The 27684-nt window shown below is 44.0% G+C and overlaps 1 protein-coding gene across 1 annotated transcript in view; it reads right to left on the bottom strand.

Moving 5' to 3' along the window:
* The window catches only part of CATSPERB (catsper channel auxiliary subunit beta), an 85881-nt gene that overhangs the window by 16763 nt on the left and 41434 nt on the right, over nt 1-27684 (bottom strand). Inside the window, exons 13-18 of the mRNA XM_037031326.1 lie at nt 26017-26169; nt 23038-23182; nt 14805-14959; nt 11881-12035; nt 6138-6325; nt 3731-4069 (exon numbers count right to left, since the gene is read on the bottom strand). Coding sequence (XP_036887221.1) covers nt 3731-4069; nt 6138-6325; nt 11881-12035; nt 14805-14959; nt 23038-23182; nt 26017-26169 — 1135 coding nt within the window. The remainder of the gene's footprint in view (nt 1-3730; nt 4070-6137; nt 6326-11880; nt 12036-14804; nt 14960-23037; nt 23183-26016; nt 26170-27684) is intronic.

Below are 27684 nucleotides of genomic sequence, written 5' to 3'. Positions count from 1 at the left end.
AGGAACTTTTCCCTTATGTTTTCTACTAAGAATGTTGTGCTTTCAAGTCTTACAATTAGTCTTCAATCCATTTTCGAGTTCATTTTTGTGAATGATGTAAGATAAGGGTCCAATCTCACTCACGTGATTATCCAGTTTTATCAGCTCTTAATAAAGAGACTATCCTTTCCCTACTGGGTGTTCTTGGCTCCCTGGTCAAAGGTTGCCTGACCAACCCTGGCTGGGTGGTTCAGTGGGTTGGAGCTTTCTCCCAAGTACACCAAAAGGTTTGATCCCTAGTCAGGCCACACTCCTAGGCTCAGGTTTGAATGCGCACCACCCCCTGCCCCCCCACCAGGGTGTGCATGGGAGGCAACCAATCCACGTTTCTCTCTCACATTGATATTTCTTCTCTCTCCCTCATTCTCTCTTTCTAAAATCAATTTTTAAAAAGTCCTTGAGTGAGGCTAAAAACAAAAGATTAGCTGACTAGATATGCATGAGTTTATTTCTAGGCTCTATTCTGCTCCATTGCTTTGTCTGTTTTCATGTCAGTGTGTTTTGATTAGCATAGCTTTGTGATAGAAGTGGTTTACATCAGGACGTATGATGCCTCTGCCTTTGCTCTTTCTCAAGATTCCTTTGGCTTTTCCGGGTCTTCAATGTGATATACCACATTAACAGAATAAAAAGTATCTATCATCTCAATGGATACAGAAAAAGCATTTGACAAAATCCAACATCTACTCATGACAAAAACTCTCAATAGATTAGGTAGAGAAGGAATGCACGTCAACATAATGAAGGCCATATATGACAGGCCCATAGCCAACTTCATACTCACATGTCCGCATTCTGATCATATTCATCATACTGAAAGCTTAAAGCTTTGCCTCTGAGACAGGGAACGAGACAAGGATACCCACTCTTGCCGCTTCTGATCAACATAGAACAGGAAATTCTGCCCAGAGCAATTAATTAGGGAAAGAAAAGAAGTAAAAGGCCTCCAAATGAGAAAGGAAGAAGTAAAATTGCCTCTGATTGCAGATGACAGGATCTTATATACAGAAACCCTAAGGTCTTCACCAAAGAACTGTTAGGGAAAAAAACGTCATTAACACTCTAGGACACAAAGTCAAAATACAAAATTAGTTGCCTTTCTATACACTGACAAATGAACTAACTGGAAGAGCAATTAAGAAAGCAATCCTGTTTATAATAACATCAAACAGAATAAAATACCTAGGAATAAGTTTAAACAAGGAGAGAAAAGACCTGTACACTGAAAATTATAAAACATCATGAAAGACATTGAAGAAGATATAGTAAGTGCAAAGGTGTCCCACTGTGGCATCGTGATTTAGAATAGGGAATACGTATTTGGTCTTGTGGGAATAGGGAATGTGTATTTGTACTGTTTCCAGCCCAGAGCTTGGAAAACCCTTGGGATTTCCTAAGTAGTGAGAGGGACAAAGCTGTCTTTTATTGTGTTAATAAGGTGGTTTTCCATCACACCCTGGGAAGGGAGCCGCTTGCTGGGTTGGAATTTTCAGTCCCTACCCCCACCTCACACCCAAAATGGATCAAACCAGTGGCCAAAGAGTTATTTGATTATACTTATGGAATCAAGCCTCCATAAAACTGTACATTAAGATAAAGTCGTATTTTGAAGTCAGTGAAGAAAGGACACATCACTCAGTAAGTGATGTCAGAACAACTAACTAACCACCTACAATATACCAAACAAGTCTAGATAAATTAAAGAATTAAATGGAAAGTGAAAATCATCAAATGAAAACTCTAAAATTACTTGAAGGAAATATGGGCAATTAGTATTATAACCAATGACTCTCTGCCCGCTTTCAGTCACTGAAAGCTGCCAGAGAACTAAGCAAGTGGCATTGTCCCCTCTCAGACCCTCCCCTACAAATAGCGCCACAACGCAGCCACATGGGTTGCCCCACCCTGGTGAACACCTAAGGCTCTGCCCCTTACTACATAACAGGTGGGCTGAGACAAAAAAAAAAAATGGCCCAAATGAAAAAACAGATCAAAGCTCCAGAAAAAAATACAACTAAGCGACAAAGACATAACCAATGTATCAGATGAGCAGTTCAAAATATTGATAATCAGGATGCTCACAGAATTGGCTGAATATGGTTGCAAATTAGATGGAAAAATAAAGGCTATGCTAAGTGAAATAAAGAAAAATGTACAGGGAACCAACAGTGATAGGAAGGAAACTGAGACTCAGATCAAGGGTGTGAACCAGAAGGAAGAAACAACCAAACAGAAAAGAATGAAGAAACAAGAACTCGGAAAAATGAGGAGAGGCTTAGGAACCTCCAGGACATCCTTAAATGTTCCAACACCTGAATCCTAGGGGCACTAGAAGGAGAAGAGGAAGAGCAAGAAATTAAAAATTTATTTGAACAAATAATGAAAAAGAACTTCCCCAATCTGACAAAGGAAACAGACTTCCTGGAAGTCCAGGAAGCTCAGAGAGTCCCAAAGAAGGTGGACCCAAGGAGGAACACACCAAGGCACATCATCATTAAGTTACCCAATATTAAAGAGAAGGAAGAAAACTTAAAAGCAGCAAGAGAAAAGGAGAGAGTTATCTACAAAGGAGTTACCCTAAGACTGTCGGCTGATTTCTCAAAAGAAACTCTGCAGGCAAGAAGGGGCTGGAAATAAGTATTCCAAGCCATGAAAGGCAAGGACCTACATCCAAGATTGCTCTATCCAGCAAAGCTTTCATTTAGAATGGAAGGGCGTATAAAGTGCTTCCCAGATAAGGTCAAGTTAAAGGAGTTCATCACCAAGCCCTTATTATATGAAATGTTAAAGAGACTTATCTAAGAAAAAGAAGATAAAAATATGAACACTAAAATGGCCACAAACTCACAGCTATTAACAACAGAACCTAAAAAAAAAAAACCTAAGAAAACAACTAGAACAGAACAGAATCACAGAAATGGAGATCACATGGAGGGCTATCAGTGGGGGAGTGGGAGGGGAAGACAGAGAGAAAAGGTACAGAGAATAAGTTGCATAAATGGTAGGTAGAAAATAGACAGGGGGAGGTTAAGAACAGTATAGCAAATGTAGAAGCCAAAGAACTTACATGTATGACCCATGGACATGAACTGAAGGAGGGGACTGTGGGAGGGAGGGAGTGTGCAGGGCAGAAGGGAATAAAGCGGGGAAAATGGGACAACTGTAATGGCATAATCGATAAAATATATATTTTTTAAAGTGCAATTGGTTGGTACAGAATAGGCTGGGGGATGTACAGTACAGTATAGGAAATGGAGTAGCCAAAGAATGTATATGCATAATCCATGGACATGAACTAAGAAGGGGAAATTGTGAGGGAATGGGTGGTACTCTGTGGAGGGGGGCAGAGGGGGAAAATTTGGACAACTGTAATAGCATGATTAATAAAGTATGTTTAAAAACCCACACTCGAAATAACTATAATAATCCAAACCTTATTTTCCTCACTTGTAAAATGGGGATCATAGTCTAGCCCGTTAGGGTTGTTATAAACATTGAATTAAAAAATGTACAAAAAAATCACTGAATACAGAGCCTCGCACATAGTGAGCGCTCAATAATTAGAAGCTAATACTGTTGTAAGTAGAATGCCAGCCACTATGGAAACCAAAGACATGTCAAAGAGTGTATTTCACATTCAAAGCAAGCAAAAACATCTCCTTTTGATGCTTCCCAATAAAAACAAACTTACCTTTTCCGTGAGGTATGACCTTCACCTGTAGAGCCTGAGATTTCCCTAGATCAACATACTTCAGGGCATTGAGGGATAGTGAATCATCATGTTGCTGAAACCAATAATTGCATGGTTTTGTGTATATTTCCCATGCCCGTCCATTCCTTTGCCCGAAGTCGTACAGGAACCAGGAGTCTTTTACGAACGTCATACCGATGGGTACTATTCTCGGCATGGTCGCCTGAGCTAACGCATTCTGACCATCCACGATGTTTGTGATAAGGAAGCTGCTGTAGCCAGGAATCACCACTGTCTTCTCTATATCCGAATCTTTAAATGAGGAAACCGCACCTGGAGCTAAAACGGGAATGATTCAGTATGAAATAAAACAGCCAACATTCTCCAAGTAGACTGGTGGACTTCATCCATGAACACAGTGTTGGAGTTGTTAAGCTATGGTCTTAACCATAAAACACATTTGCCAGACTTCAGGTTATACATCAAATTAATTTATAGAATGTGTGTCATGAATATGTGAAGCAAAGACCTGTACTTTACCCTTTCCTATGAAATGGATTCTATAAAATTATTATCAGAAAAAACCCATGTAGGGCTAACTTATTAGAAGAAAGCTAATTTCTTTACTATAAAACTGCCAAGAGCCTTAATAGCCTAGAATCTTTATCATGATTCTTCAAGAGAAGGGTAAAGTAGCCAGTGATTCCCCATTCCCTAAAGTCTGTCTATGCCACAGAAGGTGCTAAAAAATATTTGTCGAAGGCATGAATAATGGATTGTTTAAGGACAACATGAAGATTTAGGAGAAAAGAGGCCCCAGGGCAGGACCATAAGGAACCCCATTGGAGAAGGCATGGAAAAACTGCACAAGAAGAAATGAAGCAGACCAAGAAGAAATGAATGGAGAAAGCAGACCAAGAAGAAATGAATGGAGAAAGGCCGCCAGAGAACAGGAGAGGAGTCAAAAGGCTGTTTTGACTGAAACAGTCAGAAGGCTGTTTCAAGGGGAGGGTGGGTATCATTGGCAAACTTTGTTTTCTTTTACTACCAAATGTTTTTGATGGGTCATAGAACATAACAATACTTGCCTCATTCTGAAAAAATAAATAGAAGTCGTCAGAAAAGAACGACATAACTCCCTCTCTGAGTGAGATATGCACACATCCTTTAATTTCTCCCATTTACACGTACCAATAGAGGCCTTTCCTACCTACTCCCGAGGGCCACGTAAGTTCGGTCTCCCCTTCCCTTTCTAGTGAAATACCCGGAGTTGCCTTATTCATGGTCTTCACCTCCTCTCCTAAATGTTTTAATTTACCACAATTACATTCCAGGCTATATTACTCCATCCAACAGCAGCTTTTGTCCAAGTTACCAATGACTTTCACTCAGACCCACACTGGCCAGTCTTCTTTCCTCATTCTCCCTGAGCTATTGGTGCATCTAAACATCTTCCCTCAGTTCTCCTCTGAGCAGAACTTCCAGCCTCCTTTCCAACGCTTCCCCATCTCCCGGACCACTAACTGTTAGACCGCCAGGGATGGGACCTCAGACCTTCCCCTTGCTACACCTACGGCCATTTGCCACACGTCTCAGCCGGCTGTCTCATAGTACCGACTGCCATGTATGTGTTGACTGCTCAAATTTATCTCTCCGGTCCAGGTGTTTTCACTGAATGCCAGACCTGTCTTTCCCGATAGGCACCTTATTTCTCCACTTGGATGAGTAGTGGCATCTGATTGAATGTGACCCCTCCTCTGAGCATTGTATCAGCCTGCCCATTTCTCTGCTTTTCTTCCTGCCCTTTCTGCATCACCGGCCCAGTCCACTCTCAACACAGCAGCCAACGTGATCTTGTTAAATGGTGAGTCCAGTCGGGTCTCTTTCTGCTCACAACCCTCTAACGGCTTCTTGTTTACTCAGAATAAAACCCAAATTCTTACAACAAATTATACTAAGTTTTGATATATATATATATCTATCATAGAATCCTTTGAAATAAAAATATTCTACAAAACTGTACTTGAACAACAATTAAATAAATAAATTAAAAAAGAAATATCCTACATCATAGCAATTCAACATCATTTTATTACGCAGGGTGAAGTGTGCATGGACTTCACATTTTCTGTGATTTCTCCTGAATATGGTTTCATACAAAAATAACATCATAGGAATTAATAATAGGTACTCTGTTGATGGAATATCAAGGAAGTTATAGCTAGGTTTTATTATATTAGAAATATAAAATTCCTCCAGAAGCCTAAGTAGATGAATACTTCTGTAGATTGCCAATTGGAGTAAATTTTAAAATCTACTGTTGTATAAAGGAGCATGAACAACCTTCCCAAAAGATCATTCTTCATTTTTATTAGCCGTAAGGGCTAGGGTATACCATCATACTTACTTTGTAGTTGAAGAGTCAGTTTAAAGAAACCTTGGTCTTCAGCGATGGAAAGGGAACTAGACAAGCAAGGACTTTGATTCACATCTTCTATCCCAAAAGGTTCTATTACTTCAGCAATAACCGCAGACAAAAATCCCTCAGAAGTGCTATGTTGAAATATCTTTCTTATGTAAGCCTTTCCACTATTCCTAAACAAACCAGCACACGTTAAGGAATTTGGATTAAAACTGTGGCTTAAATGAGCAAGTTTATGAACATACAAGTTACAAACAAAGTGTCCCACACAAATGGCTAACAAATGAACATTTGATTAGTGTTTCTTCAATCTCATTAGGTAATTAATAAAAGGTCAGTTATAGCAACAGGATATAATTTTTCACCTATGAAATTAACAAAGATTTTTAAATGACAGGGTTCAGGAATGATTAAGAACTGAGTGGAGAAAGGCCCTCATCCGCTACTGACGGGGGTTATTGGCTGGCACAAACTTCCCCGAAAGCAACTTGACATTACTCAATAAAAGCTATAGCCCTATGTTTCCCATTTGATCCCATCAGCCTACTGATAAGGCTCTGTCCTAAGGAAGTAACTTGAAACATGGGGGTGTGGGGTAGAGGGGTCTCTCCACAGAAAGGTGTCTGTCACAGCACTGTGATACAAGCCAGAAATAAGAATTGCCAACACCAGGAAAATTAAGTAGATATTAATACATGATCTACTTAGGCAAAAATGCAACTATTAAAATGACATTGACAGAGAATTTTTAATTACATAGACAAAATGGTCATATTACAACATCTAAATGAAAGAAGCCCAGTGGGGAAGCAAAGCCACCTCAACCTTGGGGCCGAGGCAAAGAAATGTTACAGGGGAGGGGGAGGATAAGATAACAACCCACAGCCCTGAAGGGGGTCAGGATGCTGTCGGGACCCTAATGTCCTAAGAGAATGGAGTAGCATCGTGGTCCTGAGAGGAGAAGAGCAAGAAACACCCACCGAAGGTCTAACTGCGGATGTAAGGCAGAATTTGGCTGCAAGGGGTTATTAAAGAAATAATTTTAAAATTTTTAAATGTTTCTATTTGAACCTCTTTATGAGTTTTTATGGAGTGGTACCTATGCACCAAATTCCATTTTAGAAGTTTCCATATTATTTTCATAGAAGACAAAGTTTGAAAACGGCATTCTACCACAACCGAAACTTCGTCCAGAGTGTGTGTGGTCTTCGCAAGGCTCAACAAAACCTGAAAGCGGTTTGCTTCCTGTGAAGACTTTTCGGTTGTCTCTGAAAATTAAAAGGGTGGCTTTTTAAAGCCTGTTTCACTGTTTTATACTATTACGGCAACTTGGATACTGCAACACAGTCTATTTTGAGGGAAATCTAAGATTTTTTCCATGTAAAACTCTGCCCAGATTAGTCATTTCTGTGAACAGTTGTCATTGTTTTTATTAATGAACCTGCCATGTGGAATCTCACATTTAAATGCAAGAACAAAGGCCAAGAAAAACCAGGAGGGGGCGCTCTTAATGTGTTATACAGTTAGAGAAATGCGGTGTGACCTAAGGCAGACAAATACGAGCAATGAACTAGAAGAGGGGTCAGAAACAGACCATTTCATATAGGGAACGATGGTATTCCACAGGACAGCCCTGCGGATCAGTGGGGACCCACAGGGCAACTGATTACCTACCAGTACATCGAGAAATAAATCATATTCTCACGTCACACTACATACATCACTTCCAGATGAATTAAAAACTTAAAAATAAGTAGCAAAAGTTTGAAACCACTACCAGACGCATGGGAGAATAGTTAAAGAAGTTGTGGTATGTTCACAAGAGTGAATCATAGATACATATATCAATATCGAGTAATTTGTCAAACACATGAAAAATTAAAAAGCATAACACATGAAAAAAGGCAAATCACAGGAGAAGGTCGACAAAGCTAAAGAATTCATTTAGCAATGCTAAATACATTATGATATACATGTGTGTGTAGAAGCTATAAAGAAAAAAATGTTCACAGGAAACTCAAGACAGTACTCATTTCTGGGAGACAGATGTGGGGGGGGGAGGCAGAAAGAGAAGGAAATCCGCCCAGAACGAGGCCGAAGGGGAAAAGGACCCCGGAGAGCCCAGGCTCCCAGAGGTATGGCGGTGATGGGGCAGTTTAGTTATCACCAGTTCCAAGAGTGACACTGTCCTCTTCAAAGGATTCTGGAGGTCTCCATCAGGAGGAGCTCCTGCCCGCTTTTTCACCTCCCTTCTTTGCCCAAACTAGGAGGGCTAGAAACCTAAGCTATGGCGGAGGAGGGCATGGCCCAGAAAACAGTAAGAATGAGAGATATTCCAGCTCCCCACAATCCCAGCTTCCCACTTTGGGTCAGGTTCCAAATAGACTTTGGGAAACAAATTCAAATTGGTTAAGAGTGTCAAGTTTTTTAAAACACTAGACAGAGATGTCTTCATGTGATTATTACTCTTTTAAGTCAAGGAGATATTTATTTACTTTCTGAGAGAAAAGTTATGGTTCTCACCTGATACTTCATCTTGAGGTAGAAAGGAAGTAAGTCCGCAGAGGGGATTTTAGAAGACACAGGAGGAAGAAAAACAAAGTTGGTTTTTCCAGCATATTCACTAGACAAGTTAGTTTACACATCAATCGGCCCAGTTCCTCGCTTCATTCAAGGCCTTCAGTCAGGGCTTCCTCCTCTCTTAGACTAACACCCAAATTCTTCACTGGGGCTCCGAAGGCCCTGCCTGACTTTGCTCCACTCTCCTGAATGACTTTCCCCCCTAGTCAATGACACTGAGGTCTCCCTGGTTGGTTTCCGTTGTTCGATTTCACAAACACTTACCAAGCTCCTCTTGGCTGGGGGCCTTTTACATGCTGTGCTCTCAAGTCTGGAAGCTTCCCCGACCCCGATTCCTCATTCTTCCACCTTGTTATGAGCGTCCCTGTCCTGAGAACCTTCCCAGAGCCTCCAACAGGGCTCAACACCCAGGAAAATGCTCTCTCGATGCTCCATGCTTTTCTGTTGTAGACTTTTTTTTAAACCTTTCCCTGTCTAATGCCCACCAATTATGCTTCTTCTTCCTTGTACCCTTTCCCCTTGTCCCTCCCTTCCCCCTCCCCATGGAAACCCTCCATGTGATGTCCATTTCTCTGGTTTTATTCCTGTTCTAGTTGTTTGCTTAGTTTTTGTTTTCATTGTTTTTCTTTCTTTTATTTTTTTAGGTTCAGTTGTTGATAGTTTTGAGTTTATTGTCATTTTAATGTGCATATTTTTTATCTTCTATTTCTTAGATAAGTCACTTTAACATTTCATATAATAAGGGCTTGGTGATGATGAACTCCTTTAACTTGACCTTATCTGAGAAGCACTTTATTTGCCCTTCCATCCTAAATGAAAGCTTTGCCGTATAGAGCAATCTTGGATGTAGGTCCTTGCCTTTCATGACTTCAGATATTTCTTTCCAGCCCCTTCTTGCCTGCAAGGTTTCTTCTGAGAAATCAGCTGGTAGCCTTGTGGGCACTCCTTTGTAGGTAAGTCTCTCCTTTCCTCTTGCTTTTTTTAAGATTCCCTCCTTCTCTTTAATATTGAGTAACTTAATGATGATGTGCTTTGGTGTGTTCCTCCTTGGGCCCAGCTTCTTTGGGACTCTCTGGGCTTCCTGGACTTCCTGGAAGTCTATTTCCTTAGCCAGATTGGGGACATTTTCCTTCATTATTTGTTAAAGTAAGTTTTCAATTTCTTGGTGTTGTTCTTCTCCTCCTGGCACCCCTATGATTCAGATGTTGGAGGGTTTAAAGTTGTCCGAGAGGTTCAAAAGTCTCTTTTCATTTTTTTGGATTCTTGTTTCTTCGCTCTGTTCCAGTTGGATATTTCTTTCTTTCTTCTGTTCCAGATTGCTGATTTGAGTTTTGGTGTCCTTCCCTTCACTGTTGGTTCCCTGAATATTTTGCTTTATTTCATTTTGGGTATCTTTCATTTGCTCTTTCATTTTTCAACCAAGCTCGATCAGTTCTGTGAGCATTTTGATGACCAGGACTTTAAATTCTCCACCAGACAGGTGGGCTATCACCCCATTGCTTAGCTCTCTTTCTGAAGTTTTGCTCTGTTTTCTCACTTTGGCTATATTTCTTTGTTCAGGGCCCTGTTAAGCTGTAACGGGGTGGGACCTTAAGTATTCACCCAGGCAGGGCAACCCTCCTTGTTGCAGTGCTGCCTGTGGGGGAGGGGCCAGAGAAGGAACAATGCAGCTCTCCTGTTCCTCTCGAGTCTACTTTTCAACGAACTCTCATGTGAGACTGGGAGTTTTTTCCACCACGGGAACTGCTGTAGTCCACAGCCAGCTCTGAGTCTCAGCTTCTCTTTCAGTCAGCCCCGCCCACGCAGGCCCCCTGTTGTAGACTTATGTCAGTTGTAATTACCTTCTTGCCTACTTCCTATGCTAGAATACAAGTTCAAGGGACAGCTTCCTCATGGCTCTATCACAGCACCAACCACAGTGCCTTCGTGGATGAGTGCTCAATAATTACTCATGGAAGAGATGAATGAATGGCTCACTGGGCTTTACCCCTTGACTATCCAGCTCTCTGCCTTTGGCCTAGTGCTGACCTCATCATTTTGGGCTCCCAGATCCTTGAGGGCCCAGCTGATGTTCTGATTGCCCCAGTTCTTCGACCTTGGCTCTTTTATTTCCTGCCTTGGAAATGCCTGCCCCCCCTTGCCAGCAAAGTGACTGCATCTGATCACAGAATGTGCTGTTCTGGTTTTTGAATATTCTGATCTTTAAGAGGATTTTTATAGATCAGGTTACAAGAAACTCAGGCTAACATTGAGATCATAGGAGCATGTTAACTTTTTAAAAAGTGATTCCATGTTCCCTGCAAGGACATGCCTACAGTTTATACATGAATGAACCGACCTGGAATGCCACACAGACAAAAGCCACTGAAAACAAAAGAGCTACAGAGATCGGGGTTGCTCTTCTCCGAGACAGAAAGTTCTGCCCGCCCTGTGGGAAAACACTACCACTGGCATTTGCTCTGGTGTGCCCGATTCCAATCTTCATCATCGCCTCCAAGGGTCCGGCTGCACGGGGTGTGGCGCCCTGGCTGTGGGGCTGGGTGTGCGTTGAGAAACCAGTTCCCGCGGACTAAACGGACTTCTGCCTGGTGGAAGAGCGCCCACCACATCTGGGATAGGGTGAGCTTCTGGTAATCGGAAATTGTTCCTTTTCTGGTTGTTAGTTTTTTTGGGGGGGTTACAGAATTCATAATGCTCTTCAAAGACAGTATTTAGGCCTTAAAGAGGAGTTTAAAGGTCACTGGCTCTCGCCAGCATCTTAGAAGCGCGCCTGAGAATCCCATGTACCTGGTTGTGCAGTATTTCATGCAAGATGGCCTTTGCCACGTTAGCTGTGTTTGTTTTTAGGATGTACGAGAACACTGTGGATAAGCAGTATCCAGCGTGGCCTTGAACATTTTATACTCAAGGTGGTAAATGCACATGTCTAAGGCTTGGCCTCCTGGTGCTGATGTAACTGGCTCCCAGTTTCTGAAACTGTGGTATCACGTGAGGTACCTTGGAGTCTACCAAGATATTTGGCCTTGTGAGGTGTCAAAAAAAAAGGCTCACTCTATTTGATCAAGAAAATTACTAAAAAAAAAGTAGGCTCAAAGTTGAGAATCCAGAAACCAGTGTGCAATCTAAATAAGTGTGACGCAGTAGCTACCTGAAGTGTATCACTTTCCCAGAGTGAATGTTGCTGAATTTCTTGGTATATACATTCTCCTTTGGCTCGGTCGCGGGCACGTAGGCATAGAAGATCATTTCATTCATGGTGATGTACTGTGGGGCCAGTGCGGTCTCGAAGCCCATATCGGGAGCCTGGAGTGGGGGGAAAATACTGTATTTCAACTATTTTGTACTTCAACTACGATCAAGTGCAGGTTACAGACTCGTTTCCAGTCCTCGCCCACAGGAATACTCTCTCAGCACGTGCTGTCTGAATATGCGTGTGTGTGCAAGACAAACGTCTGAGGAGTGAGGTTTCCTGTCGGTTTTCTGTGCTCTGACCCGACCTGTGTGGCTGGCTGCTTCGCATCGTTCTTCCGGGGCACAAGCCCAGGTTGTGGGTTCAGTGCCCCGTCAGGGCATATACCAGAGGCGACCCATTGATGTTTCTCTTTCGCAGGGACGTTTCTCTCCCTCTTTCTCCTTCCCTCCCCCTCTCTCTAAAAATAAATTTAAAATCTAAAAAAAAAGAAAGAAAGAAAAGAAGGGTTCCCGTGCCATTTGTAGAAGGCCGGAGCTGGAGGGTGTAGGGAGACCCAGGCATTCCCCGTTGTGTGCGCGGGACGAATCTGGAGGTGCGGATTTTAAACTTGGTTCTTAGAGTTTTATTTGGAACAGGTGCTGGGGAGTACCTCTCGTCCCTTGCAAGCTGCTGCTCCCGGTCCCATGCTGGTGAGGCTGCACAGCTACTGTCTGAGTCCCCGACTCTGGTGGCAGGTGCCATTCTCACTTGCGCCGGGTCATGAGGCTTCCCCTCCTGGTCAGCATGGGCACCCTCGGCCCAGCCCTCTGACCCAGAGGGCCTTTATCTGACACACCGCTCTCCACCCCAATCCTGTCGCATAAGGAACTTTCAGGGGGTGAGAGGAGAGGTGGAGACCAGCCCCCAGGAGGCTGCTGGAGCGGACCTTGTTTCTAGATGTGAGGAGTGGACACAGCAGGGGCTGGTTGGGGGCCCAGCTGTCAAGGGAATACCTCCACCACCCGCTTTGTTATGCTTTTCCACTCAAATTTGGAAACCCGCTGGGAAGGGGAGAGAGTGGGAAGCAGATGCAGGGGAATCAGTGTGGGACTGAACAGATGGCTTAGGGACTCTGAAAAGGCCGAAAGGGCCTTCGAATTAAGTGTGTACGACATTCTAGCCTGGGAGTACCAAGAAGGTCCCACGAAAAGTGTGTGCAAGGCAGTGAAAGGTGGCGTCGTGACGACTAAAAGCACAGGCCCTGTCACCAGTGGCCTGGATCGACGCCCCGTTCCCATCGCTGACCGGTGGGAGATGGCATGGGGGTAACCGATTTAGTTGAGCTGCACCTCACTTCCTCATCGGTAAAATGAAGGTCCATGGGTGTCGTTAACAGCAGTGCCTGGCATGCGACAAGGCCAAATAAAGTGTTTGTTTTTTACCCAGATGGGATACCCACCGAGTTGGTTTGCAGGGAGGAAGGGAGGTGACAACACTGAGCGTGAGTTCCTTGAACTCATCCTGAGTATAAAAACCCCTCTTGGCATTTGATTTTTATGATTTAAACTTTCACAGAAGAGAAGTAGGACATTTTCTACAAACCGTGAAGGTAGTGGAGGAAACTGCTGTTTTGGTTCGTTCTACCTGCCACTCATGTCATTGGACTGGCATCTATGCACAGCCTGCCCCGCAGACTGGCAGACGCTTGGGGGGTCACCGCAGTACTTACTGTCACTCTCTCCCAACACCTCGGACGGGAAACTAAAACACCATCTTTTTTTTCTTACTAAGTCTTTTATTTTCCAATCACAGTTGACATACAATATTATATCAGTTTCAGGTGTACAACCCAGGGATTAGACATTTACATAACTTGCAAAGTGATCGCCCTGATAAATCTGGGACCCACCCGACACCACACGGAGTCACTACAACACAACTGTGTTCCCTGTGCGGTACTTCACATACCTACGACTACTGTGGGGCTGCCAGTCTGCACTTCCTAACCCCTTCGCCTTTCCACCCAGCCCCCAGCCCCTCTCCCATCTGGGGACCGTCAAAGTGTTCTCTGTATCTGTGAGTCTGCTTCTCTTCTGCCTGTCTGTTTATTTTGCTTTGAGAGTCCACCTAGAAGGGAAACTGCATGGCATTTGTCTTCCTCCGTCTGACTTATTTCGCGCAGGACAACACCCTCTGGGCCCATCCCTGTCCTTACGGGTTGAAACGCCCTCTTGGCCTGGAGGTTTGAAATGCTCTACCCCAGGCAGAGTCATCCTTTGTTCTCCTTCCTTTGGGCTGGTTTTAGTAAACCCCAGTCAGAACATCTGTTTGGTGCTTCACCTTTGTGTTGATGAGAGCTCATGTTCACGGCCGTGTGCCCAGGGGTGAGGCCTTAGGCATGTGGACCTTCACATTAAACACGGAGATTATTACAGCGATCTGCATGGAACATCATCCATGAAAAAGACAGTGCATCCTTCCTGTGTTAGCACTAGGAAAGGCAGACATGAGGGAGCAGGGCTAACGTAAACGAGGGCAAACCGACAGGAAAAGCAGAACTGGTGTCTGCTCAAGGTCAGTCTCGAGAGGTAGAAAAGCCCAACTCTCCGCAAACCTGGGTGGGCAGGGACGGATCTAGCTTAGACTATCTATCTGGTGGTGACGATATTTGTGTGAAGCTACCCCGGGGTGGAATTGAATCTGTATGACCCTGAATGAGACCTGCGAGGTTTGGGAGATGTTTTCTGGAGCATGGAGCTTTGTCCTTCAGTTATGTAGAGCAAATTGCATTACTGAGTTTGTCCCAAAGAACATACTTTCCCATTTTCCCATTCTGTGCATAGAATGTGGCATTTCCCTTTAACACAAAGCAAACTGCTGACGTGCATTCCATCACTGACCTGGCCAAAAATAACTTTAGAATTTCCAAGGGCAGCGTGTGGCCCACCGGCTACAAAATGATCTGGAGTCAGTTTATGTATGAATCCCATGTGGTCATAGTACAACGTGAAAATTTTATCAGTAATAGATCCAATGTTACTGTATGTTTCTAATCCTGTTAGGAAAGAAACAGAAGGCTCTTGGTATTGATCTCATGCAACTAGAGAACTTTTAATAGCACACTTTGTAGAAACTCCGCATTTAAACTAAGGTCTGGGCGTAGAGCTCCGAGACCCCGGAAGTAGTCAAGCACACACTAGCCTTTGCTAAGGCCCCAGGAAGTCATTCCCAGGCTCCGTGTCATTACAGAACCCATTCGCTGAAGTAGGTGAAGGACAGATAGAGTGAGCAGGTGTTAACAATGGCTGGAAGAGGTTAGCTCCTCCAATTGTGGAGTCTCTTCCTAATACCGGGGCGTCAGATTCCTAAACAGGCAGAAGGCAATGAGAAAATAACCCTTTAGAAGGCAAAGGGAATTATTGTCCTGACCCCTGGAGCATAAACCAAATTAGATGTTGTTCCAAATCTGGTTTCCTGGGTTTCTCTCCTGCCCTAGGGTGAGACGTCGAGAGGCTCTGGGAGGAGACTGGTAGGACCTCAGCATCCACTTAACCAGACACAGACCCAGGGAAGGCGAGAGCCGCCTGCGTGGAAGATGCAGCCAGAGTGAACGTTCAGGTCTCAGGATGAACAGGGCTGATTTCCACAGCCTGCCCCCAACTTTTCTAAGCTGGACTGGGCTCTCCTGAGAGGTCCACCCTCAGGTCCCAGACCCCTGGATGCTGGAGGGCCCTGGTTCTCAGAGTTTATATCTCTTCTCTCGCTGTGTCCGCAGGGCTCATCCAGTTTTAGGGTTTAAAATCCATTTTTAGGATGGGGGCTCCCAAATTTAAACCTCCCATCCAGTTCCCTTCTAGGAATTCCAAATTTGCATCTAACCACATCCCCAATCAGGCAGGTGTCTCCAGCTGGATTCCCCCCAAACCAAACCCCTAGGCCTCGTGCGAGCCTCCCTCATTCCGAGGCCCCACACTTCCATGGTCAGCATTACCCCTGCTGCTCAGTCTGGAAACCTTGGGCTCATTTTTGATCCCGCTGACACCCTGTATCTAATCTGCCAGCAAAGTCTTTTGACTTCAGCCTCAAAGTATCCGTGGAACCCAGCCGCTCCTCACCACTTTCACTACCATACAAGCCAACATGACATACAAAAGGAAGCGGTGTATTATGAGGGATTAGCCCATGCAATTGCAGAGGCTGAGAAGCCTGATGACCTGCCATCGCAAGCCGGAGAGCCACAGGCCTGAGCACCAGGGGGAGCCTGAGAAGTGGGGGGTGGGGAGGGCACGAAGGCAAGTCCCCCTTCAAGGGCAGGAGACCAACGCCCCAGGTCAGGCCAACAGGCAGAAAGCAAAGGGGGTGAATTCCTCTTTCCTCTGCCGTTTGGTCCTCTCAGGCCCCTAAAGGCCTAGACGCTGCCCACCCCCATCTGGCAGGCTCTCTGTTCTACTGAGTCCACCCATGCAAAGGCTCCTATCTACCAGCAACCCCCTCTCAGACACACCCAGAAGTCATGCTTGATCTGGGGACTTCTTAGCCCTGTCAGGTTGACACATATAATTAACCATAAAAATTGCTAAGGATTTGGGAAAGGGGTGGGGCTTGCAGTAAAAAAAAATTGCTAAAGTTCAATATGCCATATGTCACCTATAAACGTAAGTCATATTTTTTTCCTACGTTAATGACTCGTAAATGTTTTATAATTGATGTCTTACAATCACTGTCCAGAAGGTGGCGCTCACGCCACAGTGGTCAAGTTCCTAAATGGGCCTTAGCTCTATCTTTTACATTGTTGTCACTTTCAGTTTCTGGAATCACTGGCATAATGCACACTTGAGTTTTTATTGTTGCTTAAAATGCCTTAAAATATTACATTATAATTGATGCGGAATCAGTTATTGTGGGTGCAGCACAAGGGGAAAATATAGCAAGGCCAACATTCACCAATAAAGCAAAACGTGACTAGGAAGAAATACCACAATTCCACATTTTCTAGTAGAACCACCACCCAGTCCTTTATAGGACCTAAGAAAGGTGGAAACTCACAAGTAGATGGAATTGTATTATGTTTTACTACGGAGACGACATGCAAAATCGCCTGATCCTGTACCTGGCAACGCAACTCCAGGTGGGGGAAATAATGTACAGCTATCTACGCATCTCCCAGTATCACTGTTAAAACTCTGTGGCAAAGCTTAACCAGAAGAGTTTTTCATTCTCTGTGTTAACCGGGTGCATCTCACAGTGAATGAGCCTCAGGTCTGACGAACTGTAATGTTTATAACGCTCTCAACTGTAATGTTTATAACGCTCTCGTGGGGGCTTTGCAAATAAGTAACCAGTGGAGGCAGCCGCAGTGTCAGATAACACTATTCCTCTCTGGAGGTTCTCTAAGTAAATATGTGCTCCTTGCTGCTGCAGGAGAAAAATCTGAGGCTGGCCCGACTGTTTCGTGCCTTTAAAATTTGCTTACATTTTCGATTTTAAATCGCTCAGAGGTGTTTTTGCTCTTAGTTTTTAAAAAAGTAATGTTTATTATCAGTTTTGGTTTTCTTTGCTTTTATTTTCAGTATTTATGCACTTACTTGTGTAGATAAAACAGAGAAACACAGAGCTGCCTCCTCTGTGCGGCGCTGGAAATTCCAAAATCTTGCAGTTTCTCGATCTTTAGTTTCTGTATCTGTCATTTTAGAGTCTTTCTACCTACTGGTTTTTCATTCTGCGCATGGCCATGTTTCCACAGTTTATATCTAAAATTTTTTAAAGTTTAGAATTTAGATTGCCAATTTCATTTCGTTTTCTTAGGTGTTCATTATTTTTTCTGTTTCCAAAGTCATCTTGCTTAGTCTGTTTTGACTTTTGTTCCACAGGGAGCGCTGGGCCATGCTCAGGCACACACGCTCTCTCTCTCTCTGCCCCTCCCCCCCCCCAGCCCCAGTGCACTGGAAGGCTGACCCCCAGGGGTCGGACACTGGTGCTCTGTTTCCAGTGGGCTTCTGGTTGGGTTTGACCAGTGAACGGCCCTAATAGGAGATATGAGCAGGGGAGGAGAGAGAAGACTGTCTGTCTGTCTATCTATCTGCCTATTATCCATTTATCTGCAGTAGCCCTTTAATCAAAGGGCCTGTAATGACTTTCCTCCATTGATAGTCTTTGGATATTTTATGGTCATTGTTGGTTCTTTTAACTCTGTCCACTGCTCTTCAGGGGAAACACTTGAGTGGAATTACGTCTCCAACCAGAACCATAACGGATACAGTGCTCTTATCAGAAATGTCCCTGGAAAGCAGAATATCAAGGCAGGATTCTGGGACTGGGTGGCTCACACATTTAAGGAATGCACAGGTGACCTCTGCCTGTGGGTTTTGTGACACCCGCAATCCCTGTGCGCAGGCGCGTCACAGTGCCTCAGATCATGACCGGGAGTAGTGCCGGGGGGACTACCTGTGGGAGGCAACACTTCCCGGGAAGCGGGGCGGTGTGCTTGAGTACAATGGCAATGATAACTTTTACAAAGATTGTGGGGTGGTATGAATTTTATGTATATATTAGAGAGCTGGCAAAAATAAATTTAAAAAATCTTATGACCTTGCATGTCTAACTCAAGGGCAGAGTAGAGCACCGACAGCTTTATGGGGGGAAAAATAAACCTTACCTCAAACCACATACACGAAAATTAAAAATTGTACATAGGCCCATCTCAGAAATCTAAAACAATCTGCCAGAAGAAAGTGGGAGAATGTCTTGCTAACTTTGGAATAGGGCAAACATTTCCAAACAGGATATGAGAAGCAAGGAGTACTACTCATAAAAGATTAATAAGTTTAATTTTGCAAATCAATAATTTGGTTCATCAAAAAATACCACAAAGAGAATAAAAAGTCAAGCAAGTCGTTGGGACAAGATATTTGCAAGCTATCGTATTTTTCGGACTATAAGATGCACTCCCCCCCCAAATTTGGGGGAAATAGTGGTTGTTAATGCTGCTATTGAGTTCTGTTTACAGTTACATTGATGAAATATTATGCTGTTTATATTAAATATTTTACTCCATTTTTTTGCTTCAAAAAAAATTTTTCTTATTTTCCTCCTCTAAAACCTAGGTGAGTCTTACGGTCCAAAAAATACATTTCTACAAAAGGACTCATATCCGTAAGACAGTAAAAAGCTCATAGAAATCAGTAAGAAAAGGTCAATTCAATCAAAACTTGATTTTAAAAAGACCTGAAGATATAATTTATAAAAAAAGATATAAACGTTGGCCAACGAACATATGAAAATGGGCTCAGCATCACTGCTCATGCACAAGAAACGAGAGGCCATTGCGCACTTTCAGCGGCTCAGCGTTGAAAACACGAACGACCAAGTGCTGGTGAGAAGGGGGCAACCGGAATTCCTTCCCGCTGCTGGCGGGACAGTGAGCTGACGACACTCACTTCGGAAACGTGTTGGCAGCGCTTAGTTTTTTTCCCCACCACGTATACTGGATGATACAGCAATTCTATTCCTAACTATATACCAAAAAAATGAAAGTTCTGTCCAGCCAAAAAAAAAAATGTATGCAAAACGTTTATAGCTACTTTTTAAATAATAGGCCTCACGTGGGAATGATTCAAATACCCATCAGCAGGAGAATGGATGAGTACTTTACAGAGTATTCAGACAGTGGGAGACTGCACCACAGTGAGAAAGAACAAAGTCCTAATACAGGTAACAATCCGAAGGACTCTCAGAGTCGTGAGGTTGAATGAGAAGAGTCAGACACAAAAGAATATATACCACACAACTCTATTTCCGTGAAGTTCAGCACCAGGCAAAACTATGGGATTAGGAGCGGGAATATTGTGTGCGTTAGTGGCACGGTGACAGCGAGGTGGCTGTGGGGAGCCTCCTGGAGCCCTGACCATGGCCTGTGCCTCACTCGACTTCCCAATGAAACTCCGAGTGATTTTTGTTGATTTCATAGTCATATGTTGGCTGAACATTGGATTCTTGAATGCTGCCACACAGATGCTATCTCAACAAATGATCCAGACAAACAGACCACAAAGGTAACCTTGACACCAGCACGAAATGAGCAAAAGCTGTATTGACGTAACCGAGAGTAAGTCAACATAGTGGTGAAGATGTGAGGAAACAGGATCAGAATTCTCTGGTCTCTCCTCCCCCTGGAATCAGGAAGGACAGAGAGACTCGATGGCGACAAAGCTGACTGTGCCACTGAGCACCAAGGACACAACCCTGGGGCCCAAGAACCCGGGCTTTCTGAAGCCAGGCCGGGAACCTGTAGAAAGTGTGTTTAACATTGTGTCAGAGACTTACAAGACCGGAAAAAAACTGGTTTGTAGCCAGATGGTCAAGAATGCTGACATCGTTAGAAACAAACCAAAAGAAAAGCGCTCCAGTGCTTGCCTTGGAGATGATCTGTTTTTCCCACTCTGGTTGGGCCTTATCAGATGTCCCCAAGTTCACCCCGACCCCCACACGTACTCAGTAGTCTGTGGAAGTACTACTTGAGTGTGGTTGGGAGACTATGTTCCTGAAGGTGGTCTCCCTTGCCCCTTAAGTTACTGAATTTCAGCATTACTTTTACACAGTTGGTAGTGTCCTCACTGTGTGAACGCTAACAGAACGAACACTAACAGAAGGAACCAAATACATATATTATATATATATGTATATATATTATATATATAACCTATCTACATCTATGTATTGAATATACATTATATATTTTTATATATTACATATAGGTTTTCAAAAATTATGTTTATGAATCTTTTCTTTTATGATTAGTGCTTCTTGCCTCTTATATCCTGTTAGGAATGTTTGCCCTTTCCAAAGTTAAGGTGACTCCTGCGTCCTAGCAGATTGTTCTCGATTTCTTATACAGGCCTATGCAAAAATCTGTGCACAAACGTTCCTAGTGGCATTATTCACAAGACCCAAAAGTGGAAAAAACAATCAAATGTCTACCAGCTCAAATGTCCTGATAAACGGGCCCACGGAATGTGCTCTATCCACACGATGAAACAGTATTCAGCCATAAAAGGAAAGAAGTACTGATGTATACTACAAAGTGGATGAAACTTGAAGATGGTGTGTTCCGTGAAATAAGCCAGTCACACACGGGCAAATAAGGTAAGCGTCTACTGATCCGAGGTACATAGGGCAGTCAAGTTGATGGGGATGGAAAGTCATTGCCAGGGGCTGGGGGGAGGGAGAAGGAGGAGGCTGGTGTTTCATGGGTGTGGAATTTTAGTTTGGGAAGATGAGAAAGTTCTGGAGGGAGGCGGGTGGTGATGATGGCTGTGAAGCAATTTGAACGTGCTTCGTATCAGTGAACTGTACGCTTCAAAATGGTTAAAATGCTAAAGTGTGTGTTATGTATATTTTACCATAAAAACAGATAAATAAATAAGTAAAGGGAGAGCACAAAGCAAAAAAAGAAAGCCGTTAGCAGAAATCAAACAAGGAAAAGCAATGACATGCCGAAAGAGAAAAAAAGTAAGAGCTAAGGAAAGAAAGAGAAAATTCTGGGGTACCAGGCCATGCAACTGTACACCCAGCCCTTTGGGGCAATGTTGAGGGAAGGAAAGGAAATGAAAGTTTCCTGAGGACCCTCAGTAGTGCCCTTCTAACAAGCAAGAGGTGGACAGTGGACGAGAGACGCCCTCAGTGAACGCAAAGGGAGAAGCCAGGCCCTCCGGACCGGAGCCAGATCAAGCCTTCCCAGGCACCGCTCTGAGCCGAGAAGACGAATCCCCACCCTACCTGACAAGGAGAGGCAAACGGGTCTCGAGAACAATCCACCTGCGTCGTATCAGGGCAAACAGCATCGAAACCAAGAAAATACCCAGAAATGATCTGAACCAAGAGATTAAAGGTAACCCACACAACGGGAGAAGATATTTGCAAATCATATATCCGAGAAGGGAGTCACACCCAGAATATGTAGAGAACTCTCAACAGTAAGAAAAATACACGCAATCAAATGAACAAACGGGCAAAGGACTTGAACGGACATTCCTCTGAAGAAGATCTACAAACGGACAAAAACCATGAGGTGCCCGTCGTCCCTCAGCACTAGGGAAAATGAAAAGAAAAACTGCGATGAGGCACCGCCTCACACCCGCCGGGAGGGCTGCTGTGGAGAAACCAGAAAAGGCGAGTGTGGACAGGATGTGGGGGGATTGGAACTTCTGCCCTGCTGGTGGGAAGGCAGAACGGTGCAGCCGTTGAAAAAGTATGCAGGGTTCTCAAAAAATGAAAAAGAGCATTACTATGCGATCCAGCAATTCTGCTTCTTGGAATAAAGAATTGAAAGGAGGGTCTCAGAGAGATTTGTGTGCCCACACTTCTAACAGTGCTATTCATGTTAGCTAAACCAGGGAGGAAACCCGAGCGTCCATCAGTGGGATGAATGAGTGAGCCAAATGTGGTATATACATAAGTGGAATATTAGTCAGCCTTAAAAATGGAGAAAAGAGCGCTGGCTGCTGTAGCTCAGTGGATTGAGCACAGGCCTGCAACCAAAGCTTCGCCGGTTTGATTCCCAGTCAGGGCACATGCCTGGGTTGCAGGCCATATCCCCAGTATGGGGTGAGCTAGAGGCAACCATACATTGATGTTTCACTCCCTTTCTTTAAAAAAAAAATGAAGAAAAGTGAGCAGGATGAAACTGCATGGATGGACCCTGAGAACATTACACGGAGTGACATAACCCAGTCACAAAAGACCACACACCACATGATTCCTCCGACACGAGAGGCCTGGCCCAGTCAGGATCCCAGCGATAGAATGTAGAGTGGTGGTCGCAGGGGACCGTGGGGAGGGGGGCACGGGGAATTAACTGAAGGATAGAGTTTCAGTTTTACAGGCTAGAGAGACCGCTGGAGATGGATGGCAGTGATGGTGACTGAACACTCTGAATGTACCTAATATGACTTTGCTATACACTTAAAAATGGGGAAGGTGATAAGTTGTATGTTATATGTATTTTACCACAGTTAAAAACATATTTAAACCTACCAATCACTCCTAATCACTCCTTTAAGGTCAGCTGATTGAGTTTTCAGGCCTTGGAAGCCCTGGCTCATGTGATGCCCACAGCCATAAACATGCATGCCTCACCTGCCTTCGTGAAGTAGGCCTTCCCACTTCGGGAAACGAAAATGATATCGGAGGTGTAGAAGCTGTGATAAGTGCTCTTTATGACATCACCGTGAAAGTCAGCCAGTAATTCAAAAGTGTTGCCGCCGTCCACTGACAGCCATACCTAAGGGAACCAAAAGGAAGGCCCCCACCATGAGAGCGCTGCCCCGCCCCGCCCCGCGGTCTTTCCCTATCAGCCTAATCTTCCGGCGCAAGCAAATCCACGCAGCACAGTCTCTGCCACATTCCCACATCCTTCCACCCCCTCCCCCACCTCACGTGCACATGAGCACACACACGTGAACAGACTCCCTTACTCGGTCCACCCTGCACTTCCTTCCCAGAGCCTGTGTGGTAGGGTGTTGGCGGGCTCGGGCCTACAGCCCCGGGCTGACGCGGGGCGAATGGGTAAGAGATTGAAGTGATGCCCAGCATCTCCCACGGGCGGTCCCTCGTTCACAAAAGGGTGCGGTGCCGGGTGTATCTGAGTAAGGGGGGGAGCGTCTGCCCCATTCTGACCCGAGACTCCCCGTTCTAGGCACCGGCAGCCACGACGGAGAACACGTTCGGTGGGACGGAGCCCCCAGGCCTTTGCAGGTGTGCGTCCCGGGACCGCGGTGAGTCCTCGGATGCGCTCCACCGCACACAGCGTGTCCGTTTCTCGGTTTCCTCTTCCTCGTCTTTGGGCAAGAATTATCTGAAGTGTTGTTTGAAGATGAATCCTGCTTGCTACTTCTTTTAATAGCCTCAGTCTTATTCAAATGAAGATTTCTGGGTTTTAGATGTTCTTGAATTTTGCTGACTCGGTTTATATTCTTATAAGTAATGATGAGAGCATCCATTTCTCCAAAACTCACCAATACTTGACATTATCAAAAATTTGTTTTAAATTTTTACTGACTCCTTGAATGAAATCTATGGCATCTCATTGCATTTTTCTAAATATTTTAAAAATTATTGATCTATTTATGGCTCAGTTTTATTCTTGTTGTGCTACTTATTTAATATAATGAACACGTGTGAACTGAAGCCTAACCCAAGAATTAGCCTATTGCTACTTTACCTTTTCCTATCAAACTCCCCCAAATCCTACCACCCTGCCTCCTTCCTCAAGGTCATATCCAATGTCCTGAAATTTGTGCTTTTCATTCCCTTTCTACTTTTTTTTTTTAGTTTTAGCACATATATAAATATGTTTAAAATGGTGCTTGATTTTTTCTTTAAACTTTTTTTGATACAAGGGCATCACACCATATATTGCCTCCTAGAACTTACTCCCCCAATACCATTTACTTATATTCATATCTTTCGTGTATGGTTCAGTTAATTTGCTTTTCCATTGCTGTATAATAAATAGTTCATGATGTGAATAAAATGTAAGTTATTTGTTCTCCTTGTCATGGACATGTGAGTTATTCTCAGTTACCCAGTGCTATTATTTAACAGGACTGTGATGAAGATTTTTAAATGTTTCCTCATATGTATGTTTCCCTCACCAAAATGGTGACATTGGGAGTCACAGAACACGCAAACATTAAAATTTACAGGAGAACAGGAAGGCCAAGTTGCTATCCTGAAAAGTTGCAGTAATCTCCCCTCCCATCAGCCCCATTGAAGGGACCGCGTCCTCTTCAACATGGGCCTTGTTGGGGTTCATTTTGCTGATTAAGTAGCTGAAAATACTGCACTGCATTTTCATTTGGAGCTCCCTGGTGACTTGTGAATTGTGTCATCTTCCCACATGTTTATTCCACTGCATTTCCTTCTCTGTGAAATGCCCATTTGTACTTTTTTTTTTTTATCAATTTAGCTTTTTCTGCATTGCTTTGTAGAAATTCTTATTTGTTCTCACAATTAACTCTTCCTCAGTTAAGTGTGTGGCGAATGTTACTTCCAGCTTGTGTTTTTACTTTCCATGATGTCTTTAATGAACAGAATCCTGCTCTTCCTCCTTCTCCTTTTTTGTTAGTTTTAATAATTTGCCCGTATCTTTTAGGTTTTCTACATAGACAATCACATCTTTTGATCATATCTTTGAGGGTTTGTTACTTTTGTAATACTCATGCCTTTAATTTCTTAATTTTGTTCTCTGTTGTATTGCATTCCCTTCTGTACACGCTTTTATTTATCAGCAGTTTCTTGGTAGAACTCCGGCTGTGGTTAAAGACAACTCTCTGTCTTCTGTGTGCGGAGTGGACCCCACAGCGGAACATGGAGGAGAACATGCTGTGTGATGCTGAACATGCTGTGTGATGATGGTCACGCTCTGAATCATGAACACAAAGCTCCAGTGATCACACCTCGTCCCCTCAGTCCGTCCCCCCTCCCCGCCCCCACCGCTGCAGGCTACTATGTTACTCTGTTCTCTCTTTCCTCAAACCTACAACACTCTTCCTCCATCCTCACTCTCAAATAATGGCTTCGATGTGTTATTGCAAAAATAGAAGATAAATTCCCACATGCTTCCATCACCACATCTGTCCACTTACCAGGCTTGAACCAATGGACTCTCCCTTCCTTCCTGTTACTGTAGAATAGCCTTCCTCCTGAGGCCACCCACTCTGCTGGAGCATAGCTCTCCTCTCCTCTCACCTATTTAGAAACATCCATTGCTCCAGAAATCACTCTCTTTCCTGCAGCACCAATTTCCCCTCCTACTGAATAATCCCCATTGGCACACAGCATAATTTCTACGATCTTAAGGAAAGAAAAAACCACCTCTTGAACACCCTTCCTTCCTTCAAAGGTTGCCTCATTTCACAGCTCCACATTTCAGCAAAACTTGGCAAAACATTTGTGCTCATTCCCTCTAATTGCTCTCCTCTCGTTCTCTCTGCATTGGGCTTCCCACCACACTCATCGTCCACGAAGGTTCTTTACTTAAAGTGTAACCACTCAGCACAGACGAGGCAAACGACTCACACCCACACCAGAGAGTGAAATTTCATGGGTACGCACCTGATTCCCGTAGGCATAGAGAAAATGGCTTCGTGGATGGAATACCATTCCGACAGGAGAGGAGAATGATGAAGGAAACGTAAAAAATGGAAATTTTTGTTTTGATATTGGTTTGTTACTTTTTAGGCTGTGTACGGAGACTGTGGTGGCTTTCTAGAAACAGACAAAGCATTGAGCAATCATAAGAGCTTTTCCATGAATAATACTAGTCCATGTTACAGTCTTCAGAGTTTCCCGTTACTCAGATTTGGATTAAGATAGGGACCCGTTAACACAGCACAGAACTGCAAAGATGAGCAACACCCATACCTCTTTACTCTGCACCCCCCATCTACACCCACTTAATAGCTATGAAACATGAGGTTTGGCAGATCGAACACTTTGTCCAAGGCTCTGTAATACGTGGAAGAGGAACTGAATCCAGCAGAAAGACTCCGGTGCCCAAGCTCATTATTACCACCCCAAACTGCTTTTGAAGAGCGTGGGCCCCTGGGCCACACTCCAATTCTACTGGGTCATGATCTTGAAGGGGATCAGAATATGCACCCCAAGATGTGCCACTTTGTTGTAAAGATTATTTTCAGCTGAAGACATTTGAGACTCAACAGATGAAGGAGAGAAAGGCTTCCCTGATCTGACTAAAAGCAGCAGCTTCTGGGAAATGGGACTGCCATAAATTCCCTCTTCAGGGCGGAGCTTCTCACACGAGGGAGAATGTGAATGAAACCGACCCAACCCCTTCTTCGTGGGAGATTTCTCACCCCAAAGGAGGCAGAAAGAACACTCATAGCTGTGTAAACAAACATTATCACAAACTATCGGACCCCCTGTAAGGCCACGTCCTTTCGCTCGCTCGTATTTTCCTTGAGTGCCGCTCCCACCCCCTTAACCCATTAAGGAGGTACATGACCCCTAAATTTGAACCCCCTTTCTGAGTTCCTCCTCACTGACTTGTACCTGCCTGCACAGACACTGCACACGTAAGTAGATTGTTTCCTTTCCTCCGGCTATTCTGTCTTTTGTCAGTTTCATGAGCAGGACCCTGGTCATTGAGCCCAAGGGGGAAGAGAAAAATTATTTCTTTCTCCCCTGAAATCATAAGGGTAGGACTGAAATATATATAGTGGCTCTAAAAAAAATTCTAATTCACAGCTGGGGTTAAGACCCTTTGGAACAGAATATATAGATCTGTGGCAATTTATTTCTATTATAAATGGAATCCGGGCTGAATCCAGCCCCCCACCTTGTTTCTGTCTGGCGGTGGCACTGAGCTCGTTGCCCCTGGTTAAGGAGTAGTTCCATTTATACAGTCCTAAAATTGCATTTGGCCTTTTGAAGGCAACCGCAAGGCTGATGTGGCTCCCAGTGAAAATGAGTTTGACCCCTGATCTAAACTAACCACTTTCATGAAACGTGATATTTATATAAACCTAACTCAGCTTATATTCTCAGGGAGAATAAGCAAAGGAGAATCACCATGCAAACGGCATCCTCTCTTCCCGTTTCGTCAAACTCGATGACAATCAGAGGCGAGAAATCCCTCAAGTGTCTTAATCTCTATTAGTAGCCATAAATAATTTCGCTGTCTCTAGTGTGATCCAACTCTGCCACCAAAGCTGACGAGAACGAGACAACAGTTCTGCCCGGTTAAACTTTCCCCACTGCAGC

Source organism: Sturnira hondurensis, unplaced genomic scaffold, assembly GCF_014824575.4.
Source record: "Sturnira hondurensis isolate 20B ecotype Veracruz unplaced genomic scaffold, ASM1482457v3 Scaffold0021143, whole genome shotgun sequence".
Lineage (NCBI taxonomy): Eukaryota > Metazoa > Chordata > Mammalia > Chiroptera > Phyllostomidae > Sturnira > Sturnira hondurensis.
Note: the sequence above shows the minus strand (reverse complement) of the source record. Positions and strands in the feature narration are given on the sequence as shown.